The following is a 19623-nucleotide window of genomic DNA, read 5'->3' as shown; positions in this document are numbered from 1 at the left end:
TTGTGGCTGGGCAAGGACAAAGGATTGGCTATATTCTCCTGCCAGACCCACCTAATCTCCTCCCTTTCCTTTCTTCTCCCTCCTCTCCACCCTTCTCCTTCTCTTCATCTCCCCTACTTTCTTGTCCTCTTATGTACCCCTTTGGCAGACGTGTATCATTGACCCACTCTGTCTCCCATGTTCTTGGAGGCCCCGGGGATGCAGGAGTGAGTGAGATCTGGCTCTATCTAGCTGGGCAGATGTGGAGCCAGAGAAGAGCCACACATGGGGGACAGTGCTTCGCTAGAGCAAAGACCCAGAGGTGGGCACGCTCGGGACAGGGAGGGGCTTGCTCCGCCTGGTAGATTCGGGGAGCCTGCCTAGAGGAGGGGCCTCCTGGACAGAGACGTGGCAATGGCTTTGACTGCTTAAGAGGGACAGGTTCACATCTATCTGGTGACCTACCAAAGTCGTAGTGGTCAAGGAGTTTATGAATAGGCTAATGGAATGGGGCAAACCGAACAGCTTCCTTCAAGGCATGAAATACTAAAATGACTCACATGAATTCATTGTGTTACAAGTATCACAGATTCTGTATCGAAGATCCAAAACTTGAGCTTCTGGACATGGCTGCACCTCATCCACTACTGGAATGTGTTAGCAGAAGTCGGATATGATGCTGCTGGGGCCTATTTACTCACAGTGGCCAAGGTTAAAGCTGAGAAGTGCCATAAAATGAGGAAGAGACATACACCGTCAGGTACAGTGAGTAGCTAGGTTTCCATAGTCCATTTCGCTGGGATGTTAAGTGGCCAAGAGTTACTGTTCTCCCGTTTCCTCATCTAATTCCAATCACTCCAACAGACCTCCCTGTGTGTTCCTACCCACAATGTAGGCCACCAATTTCTGAAGCTAGGAAATGGGGGGGGGGGGGAGTGTTAATTCTGAAAGGCTCCTCTGTATCGTCTTGCTGTGGCTGTTTCCTATGCATTTTTTCTTTCTCTATTTTCTCGTGGCTTCAACCACACTGCTAACGTCTCCCTCCTTGATCTGCATTTGCAGCCTTGATGGCCTTTTGGAAGGTCGGTGTATGTGACCCCTTTCCTGAGAGCCACCAACAGTGTTGCTGCTCGATCAACAGCTTTCCTGAGTGACCAGCTGGGTAGTTCAGATGACATAGATGCAAATCCGAATTATTTCGGATACTCCCTCCCAGCTTGTTCTTTCCGTGTTCCCTCCATTTGCTCACAGTGCCCCCAGCTCCCTCCGGGCCCCTCACTCAGCCCTGGAGACACGCCATTGCTGTCGAGGATGGCTTCGATCTGAATTGCGATGGCAGTACTCGGACTTGCTGCCTAAGGGCTTGGATCTGGACAGCACTTTGGCTCATATTTCTTCCCTTTCTCCCTTGCCTGTCTCTCTCTCTCCCCCTGTATTTCCGGGCTCACTAGACAGTAATAACACTCATTCATTCTTTCAACAGATAGTAACTGCGCACCTTCTCTGGGACATTGGACTCACTGGGCGCTACTGACATCATCAGTGAACTAGTTCAACGAATTCAACACTAGTTCAAAAATGACCCCTGCTCTCATGGTTTTGCCGTCTAGTGGTCATAATAACAGATCTTGAGCATTTGTCACGGGCCAGGCTCTAAGTTCAATTCTTTTTATGTCTTTTGCTTGATTCACGTCAAATCTCTGCAGTCCTGCTAATGCCTTGGTTGAAACTCAGGAAACTGAGTCTCGGAGAGGTGAAGCGAGTTGCCCAAGGTCTCCCGGGTAGTTAGGAGTGGATTTGGGCTGCGGTGTTCCAGCATCCCTTTTGGTCCTTAAGCATGTAGCCTTTACCTGTATTCTCACTGCCACGTATGAGTTATGTACCTTTGGAATTTCTCCGATCCACTAAACCCTCCGTGTGGAAGGACCCAAACGATCCTCCACAGATTCCAGTGTGTCGAATAAAGCCAGGATGCCTCTGGAATTGCATCAGTGCTTAGGGCTGTAGGGCGGAGGAAGCAGGGAGGGGGCGGGAGGTGGTGTGGGGGGAGCACTGTATGTCATAGGAAGCTGGAAGCTAGCCCCCAGAAGAGATCTTGAGGTGGGGGTGAAAGTCCTTCCTGATGATGTCACCCTGCTTGTCGGCACATGGTTGTTATGGTGATGGAAACGCCTGGGGGCTGGGGGTTGCCAGTGGGAGGAAATCACCTAACATTTCAGCGTGTGAGAATTTTCTGGATGTAAATGAGCCTAGTTCAGAATGTGTCCCTTTGAGTTAGGCTGGAGACATGTGCAGGGCTTTCTGGTGATTCCATAAGCATGCTGCTCTGAGCTGCTGCTGGGTAGTCTCTGCTTACTCCAGACCCCGGGTGGGGAGGCTCCTTAGCAGGGGGTCCCGGCCTCCATCACTGCTGCCTTTGCCACCTTCCATCTTCCTCACCCCTCGTGTTCAGTCTTGGCCGATTCCCATAGATTTTACTTGGGAATATGGCCTCTTGCATCCTCTCTCTCATGGCAACCAGGCCCTCATTCCCTTTCTCTCATCAGTCTTCATAAAGCAAAGCAGAGTCAGTCTATGGCCATTTGTGTGTGTGGGGGGGGGGGGGGGGGGGGGGTCTTCCTGAAGTCCTTCCATTTGGGTTGCTGAAAATAGAAGTCATAACGTTACAGCAAATACTCAGCGCCCAGGAAGAGACAAGCCCACGCACTCTCGGGGAATCAGAAAAGACTGTTTATTGCCCACGGGTGCTGGCCCAGCGGTGTCACCTCCAAAGGCTGAGCCCCGAACCTTGGCATTGGCCTCCTTTTATGGCTGGGAGGGTAGGGGGTGGAGAGACAAAACAAAAAGGGGAGGGGGCCCTTATCAGTGGTGTTATCTGGGCAGTTAGTTGGTGGAGGCAGCAGGCAAACAAGATTACGGAAGCCAAAAGTATGCAAGGGAAGCCTCGGGCATCTGGCTAGCCCCTTTTATCTTGTTTTTACTAGCTTTTCTTCTCAATAAGACTTGTCACCAAAGTGATAGAATAGCCTTTGATTCATTGGAATGGGTTTAATGATAGCAGGAATCCTGTAGAATCGTCAGAGGAGGCTTTCCAGGGGTCTGGTTGCTGTCTGGGCCTCCCCCAGACATGGCTTTTCCTACCGTGGTTATGTAGCCACACGCAGTCCTGAGACATTCTGCCCTCCTAGGGTGCTGCTGGAGGCAAGGCCCTTAAGCTGGAATGTTCTTTCAGGCAGGTTTTTGAGAAATCCTGTATTATGGGCTGCGGTCTCAGGAATTGCTTGCCACTTCAGCCCTGTCCTCCCTTCTAATAAAGAGGTCTGGGCAAGCGTGCTTTGCCATGATTACCAGCTGATCCTCTGAATTAATTCAAGCGTTCACCGAGTGCCTGCGTCGTGGTGAGCCTGGTGCTAGATGCCAGGGACGCAGCAGTGGACAAGACAGACAGGGCTCCTGCCCTGATGGAGCTTATGGTAGAGTATAAAACAGACCCTACTGAGAAGTGCAGCTGAGGGAGCGGTACACGGTGGTGGTGGCCTGGCCCGGAGCCCGGAGCAGGAGGTGTGGCCTTGTCTCAGGAACTGCAGAAGCCACTCTGAATAAGTGACATTTCATCTGAGGTTTGGAGGAGGAGTGAGAGCCGATGGGACAGAGGGCCGAGGGAACAGCATGTTTGAGGACCCTGAGTCAGGGGGAGAGTGATGAACCTGAAGAATTCAGCAAGGCCAGTACGGGTCCAAGAGAGGGTGGGCAGGCTCATCAGCCTGATGGGGGAGCCGACGGGTGTGTGAGGTCACTCCCCACCAGGAGTCTGTGGCTGCAGCTCCGGAAAAGAATGCGTGCCCCGCCCCCATCCTAGGGCCTGCCGCCGGACTGTGTGCTTTGGCTCCCCCTGGTGGCTGTGATGAGAACCAGAACCCTAACTTGCTCGGTTGGTGGAAAAGACGCCTGGCTCTGAGTCTGGAAATCGCTTTTGCCCCGTGTTTCCTGCCTGTCCACTTGCTTCCTGGGTTTGCCCTTCCTTGCGAGATGCCTCTGGGCAAGTTACATCTCTGAAGGAAGGCCGGTCGGGAGGTCTTTGAGTCTAGAGGACAACGCCATGGTCGGGTCAGGTTTTACAGATTATCTGTGATATGATAAGCTTGTTTTTAGCTGGAGTCCTGGGTCACAAAAAAGTAGAGAGAATCCATGTCTGGCTGCAGTTGCATTTTTAGACAAAGTCAAACACCAGAAGAGACAGACTAAAAACAGATGTGGCAGAAGGACTGGTCCCAGAATGGCTCCATGTTGGCAGATGGCTGACTACTCTCCCAGGTGGCAGATGTGGTGGGTTGGGGAGAGTCATATTGTTTTGCAGGGTCAGGCTTTCTTGTTGGAGCAAAGGGTAAATGCATTACAGTGCAGGATCTTGTCAGAAGGTTGTAGTAAATGGGACAATATCAGCTTTTCATGAGTAATGTATGATGTTTTGCTCTCTGATACTTTTGGAAACTTCTAAATATTTTAGATGGAACAAATCATTTATTACAAATAATTTTAAAAATAGCTCAACAGAAAAATAAAAAGAACAAAAGACAATTTACAGTAGCCACAGGAAATATGAAATATCTACGAATAAATGTAACAAGAAATGTGTGGATCTTTATTTTTATAAAACTGTTTCAGAATTATAGAAAATAAAATTTTAGTATATAGGGAGACATACCATATTCTTGGATAGAGCAACTCAATATTGTAAAGCTGTCGGTTCTTCCACAGTTGATTTATGTACATAAGACAATTCTAATTGAAATCCCAATGGGATTAAAACATTTCTAAATTTTCAAAATGATTTTAAAGTTCTTGGAGAAGAAGATATGTGAGAGTAAGAGTTTAAAATAATGAGGGCAATTTGAATGTCAACTTATTTAAACATATTATGAAGCTGTAATAATTTTAAAAATGCTACTGGGAGCAAAAATAGACAGCTCAGTGGAACAAAATAGGAAGCTCAGGTACAGACTCAGGTATGGATATAAAAAATTAGTAAGTGATAGAAACTTTTCAAATTAGAAAGATTATGGAATAAATTGAATAAATAGTGCTGTGATAATGGTTCACTACTTGGTAAGAAGTTAAGTTACCTGAGCCATTACACCAAAATAAATCCCAAGAAGATTAGAGTTAAATGTAAATTAATGAAATTTTATGTTAAAAAAAAAAACCATAAGAAAATGTTGGCGTCTAAGCAAGAAAGCAAAAGAGTAAATCACAAAGAAGACAGTCGATAAATGTGTCTAAATAAATGAAATTACATGTAAATCAAAACAAAACAACACAACTCAGAAAATTAAAAACACAATTATAAGACTAGTGATAACTGGCAAAAATATTTGTGACATACGTGGCAGGCAAAAGATTAATACTTTTAATAAGTAAAAGGCTCTTAAATAAAATAATGAGCCCTTCAATAAAGATAGGCAAGATCTTGAGCAGGCCATGCAAAGAACATTTTTAGTTCTTGTCTGACTTTACTTCTTATCACTGATGGATATATATATATATATATATATATATATATATATATATATATAGTTTTGAGAGTGAGAGAGCGAGAGAGTGCAAGTGTGTGTGCACGCATGCGAGCAAGGGAGGGGCAGATGGAGAGGGAGAGAGAGACTCCTAAGCAGGCTCCACACCCAGGGTGGAGACTGATGCAGGGCTAGATCTTATCATCATGAGAACATGACCTGAGCTAAAATCAAATGTGGGACGTTTAACTGACTGAGCCACCCAGGCGCTCCACCAAGTTTTGAATTCTAATAAGGTCTAACTTAATCAGTATTTTCTTTCATGGGTTATGCTTTTTGTGGTGTATTTAATAAATCATGACCAAAACCAAAGTCACATAGGTTTTTTTCTGTTTCCTTCTAAAACTTTTGTAGTATTTCATTTTTTTTTCTAATGTTTATTTATTTTTGAGACAGAGAGAGACAAAGCATGAACGGGGGAGGGTCAGAGAGAGGGAGACACAGAATCTGAAACAGGCTCCAGGCTCTGAGCTGTCAGCACAGAGCCCGACGCGGGGCTCGAACTCACGGACCTCGAGATCATGACCTGAGCCGAAGTCGGCCACCCAACCGACTGAGCCACCCAGGCACCCCTGTAGTATTTCATTTTATATTTAGGGCTATGATCCATTTTGACTATGTGTTTTGCAAAAGGTGTAATATCTCTGTCTAGATTAATTTTTTTTCATACGGATGTTCAGTTGTTCCAGAACAACTTGTTAATTAAGACTTCTTCCATTGAATTGTCTTTGCTACTTTGTCAAAGATCAATTAGACATCTAGAGAAGATTTATTGGTATTGTATTGAATTTATAAGTCAAGCATCTTAACAATGTTGAGTCTTCCAGTCCATCAACATAGAATCTCTCTCAGTTTATTTAGATCTTCTTTGATATCCTTTACCAGAATTTTGTGGCTCTCTGCATATAGATCAAGTACATATTCTGTTAGATTTAGGCCTAAGTTTCTCATTTATGGGGTACTATTATAAGTGGTATTGTGTTTTAAATTTCTAATTCCAATTGTTCATTGCTGGTCTATAGGAAAGCAGTTGGCTTTTGTATATTAACCTTGTATCCTGCAACCTTGTTATAATCACTTACCAGTTCTACGAGTTTTTTGTTGATTCTTTGGGATTTTCTACACAGACAGGTCTATCTTTTGTGAACAAAATCAGTTTTATTTCTTCCTTCCCAACATGTATATCTTTTATTTCCTTTTCTTGTCTTATTGCACTAGCTGGGACTCCCAGTATCATTCAGTAGGAGTGGTGAGAGGGGATATCCTAACCTCAGCTTTTTACTGCCATCAGTGGCTCACCAGCCACCATCACCTCTCACCTGGCCTATCGTAATGGCCTCCTAACTAGTCCTCCTACTTTCATTTTTGTTCCAAAAAAGTTCCATTTCTGTTTAGTAGCCAGAATGAGCTTTTAGGAATATAAACCAGATCATGTCACTTTCCAGGTTAAGATCATTCCAGAGACCTGCTGCTGCACTGATACTAAAATCTGAACTCCTCAGTTTAATTTATAATCGTTTGTATAATCTACCCCTGACATGCCTAGGTAGCTTCATCTTATAAGAATCTTCCTTTTGGCCTCTAGATGCCAGCCACTCTGGCCTTCTTTCTGTCCTTCAAGTACATTCTGCCTTTTGGCCTTGGCACCAGCTGTTGCCTCTGCCAGGAATATTCTTCCCACTCATATTTTTGTAGTACCAGTTCTTTCTGGTTATTTAGATCTCAGCCAAAGTGTCACTTTCTCAGAGTGGCCTACCCCATCTGATGTTATACCTAGTCATTCTCTATCTTGTCAGTGGGTTTTAATTCTTGGCATAGCTTTTACTGCTACCTGACTTTGTCTAGTTTCCTTTTTGTTTTTAAATTAATTAATTTATTTTTTATTGTCTGTCTCTGCTCCCTGCTGCCTTCTCCTCTCTGACCCTCCCAGCTGCTGGGATGTAAGCTCCACGAAAGGAGGACTCTGCCTCTTGCATTCACTGCTGTGTTCTTGGCACCCGCAGCAGCACCGGGCATGGTGTGGCTGCTGAATGGCCCCTTCCTATGTCTCCACCCTGATCCTGAACCAAACAGCTCGCTCTCTCTGCTCTTCAGTCCCCTAAGCACCTTGCTTTTTCCTGCCCTAGAGCCTTTGCATTGTGCTCTTCCTCTGCCCAGAATTTTTACACCCTCCCTCCCTCATTTTGCTGCAACAGCTTCTATTCTTTTTTAAACTCTCAGCTCAATTGTCATTTCTATGGAGAAACCTCCCGTAGTTCATATCACCATCTCTTTCATGGTTCTTTTCATGGTTTGAATTTATATTCATTTGTATGAAGGATAAACTGTCTGGATGTAGCCCCACTTAGCAGGATGGCTTTCTTATACTTGGTGTGTCCAGAACCATGTTGAAGATGACGCACGTCCCACTGGCATGCCACATGTGATGGTAACGTTGATCGCATTTTACTAGAGCGAAATGGATGTGGGGCTGTCACCATTCACACAAAATTTTAAAAAGAAAACTTTACCGGGGCGGCGGGGGGGCATCTTTATACTCCATTTTTAAACCTGTCTGAAACCATGGCTTGGAGCCAGCAGAGGAGGCTGTGGCTGTGGATTCCAGTGCAACCATCAACACTGCTATTCGGGCAGTTAAACTTTACGCCCATTCCAAGCTGTAAATGTTAGTCACCCCCCCCCCCCCCGCCCCACGCCCCATAAAGAGACCATTAACTTAAAAAAAAACCACATAATGTATAGGATGATCTCAAGTTTATTTTTTTTTGAGAGAGTTTATAAATAAGTTTATTTATTTTGAGAGACAGAGAGAGCACAAGCAATAGAGGGGCAGAGAGAGAGAGAGAGAGAGAGAGAGAGAGAATCCCAAGCAGGCTCTGAGATCTGCTCTGAACCTGAAACAGGGTTTGATCCCACAACTGTGAGATATGACCTGAGCTGAAATCAAGAGTCGGATGCTTAACCAACTGAGCCACCCAGGTGCCCCTCAAGTTTGTTTTTAAAAAATGTGTATGGAGCATCTGGGTGGCTCAGTCGGTTAAGTGTCCAACTTCAGCTCAGGTCATGATCTCGAAGTTCATGAGTTTGAGCCTCATATCGGGCTCTCTGCTGTCAGTGCAGAGCCCTCTTTGGAGCCTCTGTCCCCCCACCTGTCTCTGCCCCTCTCCGTTCGTGTGCTCTCTCTCTCTCTCTCTCTCTCAAAAATAAACATTAAAAAAATGTGTTTGGATACATGCAAAAGATCAGAGGTGCATACAACAATATGTTAATGCAGATTATCTTTGAATGATGCAATTATGAGTGATTTCTTCTTTGTACTTTTCTATATTTCTCAATTTTCCTATAATGTACACATACTAGTTTTATAGTGAGAAAAGTTATTTTCTTATCTATCCCAACTATATGTTTGTGCTAAGTAAATGAACACGAGGATGTGGTCAGTGGCAGGAAGGGTTCATGAATGAAGATTTGTTGGAGCACTGAGATTGTTGAATTGAGTGTGGAACATAGTGAATGAACATAGTCCATTCCCACCTGAGCCCTTGACAGGTGGGCTGGACCTGGTAATCCTCATAGAATTTGCAAGACCAAGCCGGCCCTGGGCAAGGGCCCATCCCTTAGCTCTTTGTCCAGACCACTCTCAGCTGCTCTAAGCAGCTACTTACAGTTCTTAGATTCCTTTGTCACTTGGCTTGACCCACCAGTTCTCATACCCACCTTAGGTCCGTTTGCTTGGATGGCCACTGTGGACGAGAGTCACTCTGGAGAGAGCTTTGGTTCAAAGCCTCCTGGCCTCTCTGTGGTGCTGAGGGCTGCAATGCTTTTTGTTGGGAGCCTGGGATATTGTCTGACACATAGTAGATGTTCAATAAATGTTTGTACTGTGCACAAATGGTGATCCCTGGAGAAGTTGGCAGAAGGAAAACAGGAGTGCATTCATTGTCTGGGTAGCCTACAGCGTGAGCGATGGAACAGATGAAGAACAAGGAATATATTTTTGTCCAGCAGATTAGATGCAATAATTTGAAATGAAACAGTCGTCAAATGTAGAAGTTCGTATACTGGGATGTTTGGGAAGAAAAATTCTGAAAATGATGACTTTGTAGTACCATGTATTTAACTGAATCTTCAAGTTAAGAAATTCTGTGTATTTTCATTTGTATATAATAGGGTATAACACACACACACACACACACACAAACACACACACACAGACACACACAGTATGTTCCTTATTTGGTCCTTTTAACATTTTGTTCTTTCTGTCAAAGCCAGTAATTCAAGATAGTTACAACAGAGGGCAGAATTGTGTAAGTAATTTAAACACCTTTTTATTCTTGCCTGACAATGCCCCCCAAGTTCAAATTGCAGCATTATATAGACTGCACTATAGAAATACTCTTTGACTCTCTGGTTTTCAAATTTTACATATCAAAAGATCATTTAAAAGCATTAGAGTTGTTGTTTATGTCATTGTTTGAAATACTTGGTAATATATGTAAACATTCATAAAAGCAAAAAGCTAATCCCTTGAGAGAGAAATACTGAAGTGTGGATAATGTGTTTAACTCCTGTGTCAAGATTAAGTATTGGATGCTCTTTGTTCCTTTCTGAATATGCTTTAGGTTTATTTACCTTTCCTCCCATTCTAGTGCTGGAATGCGGGCTTTTTGAGGTTACCACCATGGATAAATGCCGATTAATGTTCTTTATTGTGAAATTTCTGAAGCTTATGGGCAAGATCAATGAAGCAGAAGGATTATTCTTGACTGTCGAGAACATGTTAGTGCAGGTAAAGTGGGAAGCCGCTTTATTTTTTTATTTTTTTTTAATTTAAAAATTTTTAATTTTTCATATAATTTATTTAATTTACATCCAAGTTAGTTAGCTTATAGTGCAACAATGATTTCAGGAGTAGATTCCTTAGTGCCCCTTACCCATTTAGCCCATCCCCCCTCCCACAACCCCTCCAGTAACCCCCTGTTTGTTCTCCATATTTAAGAGTCTCTTATGTTTGGTCCCCCTCCCTGTTTTTATATTATTTTTATTTCCCTTCCCCTATGTTCATCTGTTTTGTCTCTTAAAGTCCTCATATGAGTGAAGTCATATGATATTTGTCTTTCTCTGACTAATTTCGCTTAGCATAATACCCTCTAGTTCCATCCATGCAGTTGCAAATGGCAAGATTTCATTCTTTCGGATTGCCGAGTAATACCCCATTGTCTATATATACCACATGTTCTTTATCCATTCATCCATCGATGGACATTTGGGCCCTTTCCATACTTTGGCTATTGTCAATAGTGCTGCTATAAACATGGGGGTGCATGTGTCCCTTCGAAACAGCACCCCTGTATCCCTTGGATAAATGCCTAGTAGTGCAATTGCTGGGTTGTAGGGTAGTTCTATTTTTAGTTTTTTGAGGAACCTCCATGCTGTTTTCTAGAGTGGCTGCACCAGCTTGCATTGCCACCAACAATGCAAAAGAGATCCTCTTTCTCCGCATCCTCGTCAACATCTGTTGTTGCCTGAGTTGTTAATGTTAGCCATTCTGACAGGGGTCAGGTGGTATCTCGGTGTGGTTTTGATTTGTATTTCCCTGATGATGAGTGATGTCAAGCACTTTTTCATGAGTCAGTTGGCCATCTGGAGGGAAATTGCTTTAAATCATTCAGATGTGATTCCTTTTGTGTTAGATATTTTCAGCCATCACTTACCTTTGTTCCTTTGTAAGTTAGTCCACAAAGAGAGGAATTAACAATAAATAACAAATAACAAATTAATTACATCAATTAGAGAAGAAGCTAACTTTAATCCATACCCCAAACTGTAGATTAATGATGACAAGAAGTGAATAGATAGGAGTCATTTTTGAAGGAATATACCAATAGGTGCCAGTTTGTGGGAGGAAAAGAGGAATGTTGATAAAGCAAAAAAAAAAAAAAAAAAAAAGAATAATTGATTGAAATGAACTAATAACAGACCGATTAAGGTCTTGGTTATGGTTTTAATTGGTTGTAATTTTCACAAAGATGTTGGGGAAGGTTGATTATCTTGTCTCTATGTTGATTTTTTTGGAAATACTAACTTTTGGCTTTCTTGAATACACTGAAAGTTTTATTCATAATGCATAACTATGTTTATGATGACATTTAACTGCCCTTTAAAATAATTATAAATTTTTACTGATTTCAGTAGACCAAGAGTGGTATAACCGAAGACAAAACTGTTTTTATTTTAAAACAAAGACCTTCAAGTTTTGATAAAACACTGCCTCTGCCCCCATCACACACATCTTTATAGAAGGAATTCTTTAAAACATTTTTTTTAAATGTTTATTTATTTTTGAGAGAGAGAGGGGGAGAAAGACAGAGTGTGAGTGGGGGAAGGGCAGAGAGAGAGGGAGACACAGAATCCAAAGCAGGCTCCCCTGATGTGGGGCTTGAACTCACGGAGTGCAAAATCATGACCTGAGCCAAAGTTGGATGCTTAACTGACTGAGCCACCCAGGTGCCCTGGAAGGAATTCTATCTAAAGAGATTAAGAAGACCTACCACTATAAGTATCTCTATGGTGGAGACCATGCTTATTTACCAGTTTTGTGTCCTCCGTGGCGTATTACAACCTACGGGTGCCTCATAAATGAATCAGTGAGTCAGTCTGAATTTGCAAATAACTTCATGTCCTTAGAAGGCAGCACAGGGTAGTAAATAGAGCATGTGAGGTTTTCGGGCTGACCCAAATTTAAAGTGCTTTGGCACTTACTGTTGTGTGACCTTGGCAAGAATTTTGACCTCAAGGGGTTGTTAACAGGGTCAAGTAAGAAAGTGTACAACCCACTGCACACAATGTATGGCACATAGTAGCTGTTTTGTGAGTGCTGTCTATGGGTTATAAAGTAACGGAGGCCTAGGTTAGAAATAATGAGAGAGCTTGATTTACACAATTTTGGCCACTCCTTGGTCTTTCAGGGACTGGAGTCCAGTGATTCTCTGCTGTCTTCTTATGACTGGACTTTCCCCCTGCACCCCCGATTTTTTTTCCCCCATGAGATCCAGATGTTCATCACTGACAGGTGTCTCTCTGGAGAGCACCAGCTATCTTATGAGGTAATCACTGAAGGCCTGGTTGCAGTCATTCACTTAGTCATTCACTCATTCATCTACTCACCGAGGGCCCAGCCTCGCCTGAGCACTGTGCCAGGAGTTGGGACGAGAGCGGTGAGCGAGGCGGGCGCAGTCTCTGCCCGCACAGAGCTCCGTGTCTGGCTGGAAGTCCCTGCCAACGTCCCCAACGGTGATGAAGCATCATCTGTAAAATACATGGCTGTGAACTGACAAGGCAGCTTCGCAGGAGGCGTGTCAGAGCTTAGACCTTCGAAGGGCATTTCCCTCTTCAGAGAACTCCTTTGGGAGGCATCAATCTTAGGATTCCGCTCTCAAAATAATTTTGGTAGAGTTCTGGGGACTAGCCACCGTGGAGATTATTGAAAGGATTTTCTTCAGGCTCTGAGGGTACTTCCAAAAGAGACGTTCTGAAACTACTTTGGTGACGACGACGTCTTTGAAGTAGGTGCCCACCCTTCTAGAAGGGGGAGGTTCTCATTATTTGTGACGTGTTCTCATTCTGTACTTCTATCACTGTCCTCGCTACTTCTGCTGAAGTTATTGAAAAACTTGAATGCATGGTTTTCAATGGGGAGGCAGTTTTGTCCCCATGGGAGTATACGGCAACGCCAGAGAGATTTTTGGTTGTCACAGCTTGCGGAGGGCAGGGTTGCTACCGGCATCTAGTGGGGAGAAGCCAGGAGCACTGCTATGCACCCCACGTGCATAGGACACCCCCTCACTCCACTCCACACACACGCACAACTCGGAGTTAGCCTGCCCCAAATGTCAGTGGTGCCCAATCTCATGCGGAGTTCCCTCAGGACTGGTGTCCTTTTCATTTTGTGCAGACTCAGCCCCTGACAGAGATGCTTCCCAAAGTACAGAATGCTACTGGAGAACTCTATCTTGAAGTAGGGATGACTCAGGAGGGGTTCCAGTGTTTCCAGAGAGCATGGTCGAACCTGATGGATATTTCCCCCAGCGACGTGAAAGACGGCCAGGACTTAGTGAAGCAAAAAGGTATGGCGGACACGTGCAGAGAGAATAACCCGATGGGTTTCAGAGGTAGATCGACTCTGGGCTATTCCCACCCACCAAGAAAGGGGAGTGGGTGTATGTGCTTTTGTGCACTTGAGTATTTTGGCGGGCAGGTGAGGGTTGACCATTAACCCTCCTCTTCTGACAGAGCAGCCTTAGGGCATGTTGAAGGCCGTTGTGTTGTGCCTCAGGAAGGGGGCCGTTCAGAGGACTCTGAAGCCTGCCTTTCTGGGTTTGAATCTCACCTCTCCACTTACTGGCTCTCTGCCCTTAGACGCATGACTCAACCTTTCTGGGGCACCTTTTTCATATTTATAAGGGACGGATAAAAAGAGTGTCGATTGCACGTTGTTGTGAGACTAGAGGTGTTCGTAAGAGACCATGAGACATGCAGAATGGTGCCTGGCATATAGTTAGGTCCTCAAGGGAGCCGTTGCTTTATTCTCCAGCATTTGATGCCCGAGGCTGCTGTGGTACCGCTAATAGAGCAGAGACAAAGAATGTTTAGTGAATGAAGATATTAAGCATTTTCGACCCACTGATTTACAGTCAGACTAAGCTGAAGGATTCTAGACTTGTGCCATATTGAAATGGCTGCATTCATTAGCTTTTGTTGTATAACAAACCACCCCAAAGCTCAGCCATTCCAACAATGGCCATTTACCATTGTCCATCGTCTGTGGGTTGGCTGGGGGCCTTCCACAGGTGTGGGGTGGGCTCGGCAGATGAGCGCTGGGCTCACGCGAGTGTCTGAGATCAGCAGGCAGGGCCAACATGGCTGCCTGGTCTACCACGGCTTCATGTAGATGTCTGATGGTTGTCTCCTCAGATGACGGGGTGGCTGGACCATGGGTTCCTCATCCTGCAGGAGGATAGCGAGGGCCCGTTCACTTGGTGGCTCACAGGATTCCAAAAGGAGGGGAGCAGAAGCCTGTGCCCAGGCACTAACCTAGGCTTAGAACTGGCACAGAGCCCCTTCAGCAGCATTCGATTGGTCAAAGTGAGTCACCAGCCTTCTCTCAAAGGTGGAGAGAGACTCCACCTCTTTCTTTAATTTTATTTATTTATATTTTATTTTATTTTTTTAAATTTACATCCAAATTAGTTAGCATATAGTGCAACAATGATTTCAGGAGTAGATTCCTTAAGCCCCTTACCCATTTAGCCCATCCCCCCCTCCCACACACCCTCCAGTAACCCTCTGTTTGTTCTCCATATTTATGAGTCTCTTCTGTTTTGTCCCCCTCCCTGTTTTTATATTATTTTTGCTTCCCTTCCCCTATGTTCATCTGTTTTGTCTCTTAAAGTCCTCATATGACTGAAGTCATATGATATTTGTCTTTCTCTGACTGATATTAGCATAATACCCTCCAGTTCCATCCATGTAGTTGCAAGTGGCAAGATTTCATTCTTTCGGATTGCTGAGTAATACCCCATTGTCTATATATACCACATGTTCTTTATCCATTCATCCATCGATGGACATTCAGGCTCTTTCCATACTTTGGCCATTGTTGATAGTGCTGCTATAAACATGGGGGTGCGTATGTCCCTTAGAAACAGCGGGGCGCCTGGGTGGCTTGGTTGGTTAAGCGTCCGACTTCGGCTCAGGTCATGATCTCACGGTCCATGAGTTCGAGCCCCACATCGGGCTCTGTGCTGACAGCTCAGAGCCTGGAGCCTGTTTCAGATTCTGTGTCTCCCTCTCTCTCTGCCCCTTCCCTGTTCATGCTCTGTCTCTGTCTCAAAGATAAATAAATGTTAGAAAAAAATTAAAAAAAAAAAAAAAAAAAAAAGAAACAGCACACCTGTATCCCTTGGATAAATGCCTAGTAGTGCAATTTCTGGGTCGCAGTGTAGTTCTATTTTTAGTTTTTTGAGGAACCTCCATACTGTTTTCCAGAGTGGCTGCACCAGCTTGCATTCCCACCAACAATGCAAAAGAGATCCTCTTTCTCTGCATCCTTGCCAACATCTGTTGTTGACTGAGTTGTTAATGTTAGCCATTCTGACAGGGGTCAGGTGGTATCTCAGTGTGGTTTTGATTTGTATTTCCCTGATGATGAGTGAAGTTGAGCATTTTTTCATGTGTTGGTTGGCCATTTGAATTTATTCTTTGGAGAAGTGTCTATTCATGTCGTTTGCCCATTCTTCATTGGATTATATGTTTTTTGGGTGTTGAGTTTGATAAGTTCTTTATAGATTTTGGATACGAATCCTTTATCTGATACATCGTTTGCAAATATCTTCTCCCATTCTGTTGGTTGCCTTTTAGTTTTGCTGATTGTTTCCTTCACTGTGCAGAAGCTTTTTATTTTGATGAGGTCCCAGTAGTTCATTTTTGCTTTTGTTTCCCTTGCCTCTGGAGATGTGTTGAGTAAGAAGTTGCTGCGGGCAAGATCAAAGAGGTTTTTTCCTGCTTTATCCTTGAGGATTTTGATGGCTTCCTGTCTTACATTGAGGTCTTTCATCCATTTTGAATTTTTGTGAATTGTGTAAGAAAGTGGTCCAGGTTCATTCTTCTGCATGTCACTGTCCAGTTTTCCCAGCACCACTTGCTGAAGAGATTGTCTTTATTCTATTGGATATTCTTTCCTGCTTTGTCAAAGATTAGATGGCCACTAATGTTTGTGGGTCCATTTCTGGGTTCTCTATTCTGTTCCATTGATCTGAGTGTCTGTTTTTGTACCAGTACCATACTGTCTTGATGATTACAGCTTTGTAATACAGCTTGAAGTCCGGGATTGAGATGCCTCCTGCTTTGGCTTTCTTTTTCAAAATTGCTTTGGCTATTCAGGGTCTTTTCTGGCCCATTAAGGATGATGTTAGCATTGGGTTGTTCATATATGGCTTTTATGATCTTGAGGTATGATCCTTCTATCCCTACTTTCTTGAGGGTTTTTATCAAGAAAGGATGCTGTATTTTGTCAAATGCTTTCTCTGCATTTATTGAGAGGATCATATGGTTCTTGTCCTTTCTTTTATTGATGTGATAAATCATGTTAATTGTTTTGCAGATATTGAACCAGCCCTGTATCCCAGGTATAAATCCTACTTGGTCATGGTGAATAATTTTATTAATGTATTGTTGGATCCGGTTGGCTAATATCTTGTTGAGGATTTTTGCATCCATGTTCATCAGGGAAATTGGTCTATTGTTCTCCTCTTTGGTGGGGTCTCTGTCTGGTTTTAGAATCAAGGTAATGCTGGCCTCATAGAAAGAGTTTGGAAGTTTTCCTTCCATTTCTATTTTTTGGAACAGCTTCAAGAGAATAGGTGTTACTTCTTCCTTAAGTGTTTGGTAGAATTCCCCTGGAGAGCCATCTGGCCCTGGACTCTTGTTTTTTGGCAGATTTTTGACTACTAATTCGATTTCTTTACTGGTTATGGGTCTGTTCGAATTTTCTATTTCTTCCTGTTTCAGTTTTGTTAGTGTATATGTTTCTAGGAATTTGTCCATTTCTTCCAGATTGCCCATTTTATTGGCATATAATTGCTCATAATATTCTCTTATTATTGTTTTTATTTCTGTTGTGTTGGTTGTGATCTCTCCTCTTTCATTATTGATTTTATTTATTTGGGTCCTTTCCTTTTTCTTTCTGATCAAACTGGCTAGTGGTTTATCAATTTTGTTAATTCTTTCAAAGAACCAGCTTCTGGTTTCATTGATCTGTTCTACTGGTTTTTGTTTGTTTGTTTTGTTTGTTTGTTTTCTATATCATTAATTTCTGCTCTAATCTTTATTATTTCCTGTCTTCTGCTGGTTTTGGGTTTTATTTGCTGTTCTTTTTCCAGCTCCTTAAGGCATAAGGTTAGGTTGTGTATCTGAGATCTTTCTTCCTTTTTTAGGAAGGCCTGGATTCCTATATACTTTCCTCTTATGACTGCCTTTGCTGCGTCCCAGAGGTTTTGGGTTGTGGTGTTATCATTTTCATTGACTTCTATATACTTCTTAATTTCCTCTTCAGCTGCTCGGTTAGCCCATTCATTCTTTCGTAGGATGTTCTTCAGTCTCCAAGTATTTGTTACCTTTCCAATTTTTTTCTTGTGGTTGATTTTGAGTTTCATAGTGTTGTGGTCTGAAAATATGCATGGTATGATCTCGATTTTTTGTACTTGCTGAGGGCCAAATTGTGTCCAAGTATATGGTCTATTCTGGAGAACATTCCATGTGCACTGGAGAAGAATGTATATTCTGCTGCTTTAGGATGAAATGTTCTAAATATATCTGTTAAGTCCACCTGGTCCAATGTGTCATTCAAAGCCATTGTTTCCTTGTTGATGTTTTGATTAGATGATCTGTCCATTGTGAGTGGGGGAGAGACTCCACCTCTTGATGGGAGGAGGCATAGAGTGACAGTGCAAAGGGGAATCAGTACAAGTTGGCATGGGGGGTTACGGCTGTTTTTGCAATCTACCACCATGACTAGAAGATCAAAGGTCACCTTGGGCAAGCCACTTCTCCTCACTAGATATCATCTATAAATCCACTTTGATAGTAATAGTTCTCATGTGTTGAATGCTTGTTATGTATGACACTTTATGCTCATGATCTTTTATCTTCAAATATACCTGATGTGGTATGTATTGCTACCCCCATTTTATAGATGAGGGAACTGAAGGTCAGAAAGATAGAATAATTTAAACTACTTCAGCTCCCACAGCCAGCAGATTTGGAGCTGGGAGTTCAAGCTAGGCCTGTCTGACCCTAAAGTCTGTCTGCAATAACTCCTCACTATACAGAATCTCTTCTAGCATTGATGTGTATGAAGCTATAATCCTTGATATACAGAGTATAGCTTCTGAGGCACCCTCATGCAGGCAGGACTGGTTACAGGCATGCTAGGACCTTGGTGAGCAGAGGACACCAGGGGGGGAACCAGGGGCACTTAGGTGGGTTCTGGGACTGGCCTTCCAAAGCCAGCTGGGCAGTTAAAAGTACAGAGCTCCAAGGAATTGAGCAGACCTTGGCATGGAGTAGACAAATGTGTTTCCCCAAGGAGGTCAAACCAGCAGGAGGGGTGGGGTCCCGCTGAAAAGAGATGCTTGAGGGTAGATCATTGTCCTTATCAGCAACTTTGATGGGGACCCACTATAGCTCCAGGCTTCTGACAAGAGTCAGGCCGGGATTCAGGGCCCAAGAGAGCAGATAAAGGGAGAGGGGCAAGGATTCCAGCCTGGCCAGAGCTCATACATTCAAGAACTGTGTACTGAGCACCTGCGATGCACCCAGGGCTTTGCTGAACCCAGTACAGTGAGCAGGACAGTCACCAACACTGCCCTCTAATGGAGGTGACAGGTAACACACAATGATTGCAGGTTGGAATAAATACAATGGAAGACACAGAGGAGCCACAGGTAGAGCTTAAGCAGGGGGAGAGTCTGCCTCTGAAGGGTCAAGAGGGCATTTAAGTTGAGACATGTGGTCCTGGCAAAGGAGACAGCATGTGCAGAGCCCTGGGGTGGGAAGGGGCTTGGCCTGTGCTAGCCGTGGGAAGAGCCTCCCTGAGCAAAGGGCAGGAGGCAGCTGGGCCCTAAATGTATCGGGCCTTGGGCAAGCATTCGGATTTTATTCTCAGTGAGGGGGAAGCCGTTACAGAGAGTTAGGCTGGGGATGGCATCATCCGATTTCCGTTTTGAGACCACTTTTGCTGCGGTGTGGAGAATGGACTATATGGCGGGTGAGAGGGGACATTGGGAGATCGGGTACATGGCTCTATCCCTCCCTGATGCCCAAGTGAAAGACGTGAGGCCCTGGGTGAGGTGGGGGTGGGGCAGTGAATGTGGTCCCACTGACGACGGAAAAGATGCCTCTTGACAGTTTCATGGTAATCTTCTATAATCACAACTGAATTCCATAGCACAGGGAGTTAAGTCTGATTTTCTTTACTGCCACCAATGCTGGACTAATGCCTTCTGGGAACATT

General features: G+C 43.9%; 1 protein-coding gene across 1 annotated transcript in view; it reads left to right on the top strand.

Annotated features, from left to right (window-relative positions):
* LOC122225013 (putative tetratricopeptide repeat protein 41) overlaps window positions 1-19623 on the top strand; it is an 81745-nt gene that overhangs the window by 46486 nt on the left and 15636 nt on the right. The window contains 3 exon segments of the mRNA XM_042947557.1: window positions 561-739; window positions 10202-10341; window positions 13507-13678. Of these exon segments, the coding sequence (XP_042803491.1) occupies window positions 561-739; window positions 10202-10341; window positions 13507-13678 (491 nt within the window).

The sequence above is a fragment of the Panthera leo genome, chromosome B4 (assembly GCF_018350215.1).
Source record: "Panthera leo isolate Ple1 chromosome B4, P.leo_Ple1_pat1.1, whole genome shotgun sequence".
Taxonomy (NCBI): domain Eukaryota; kingdom Metazoa; phylum Chordata; class Mammalia; order Carnivora; family Felidae; genus Panthera; species Panthera leo.
The sequence above is the reverse complement of the archived record's forward strand: the minus strand, read 5'-3'. Positions and strand labels throughout refer to the sequence as shown.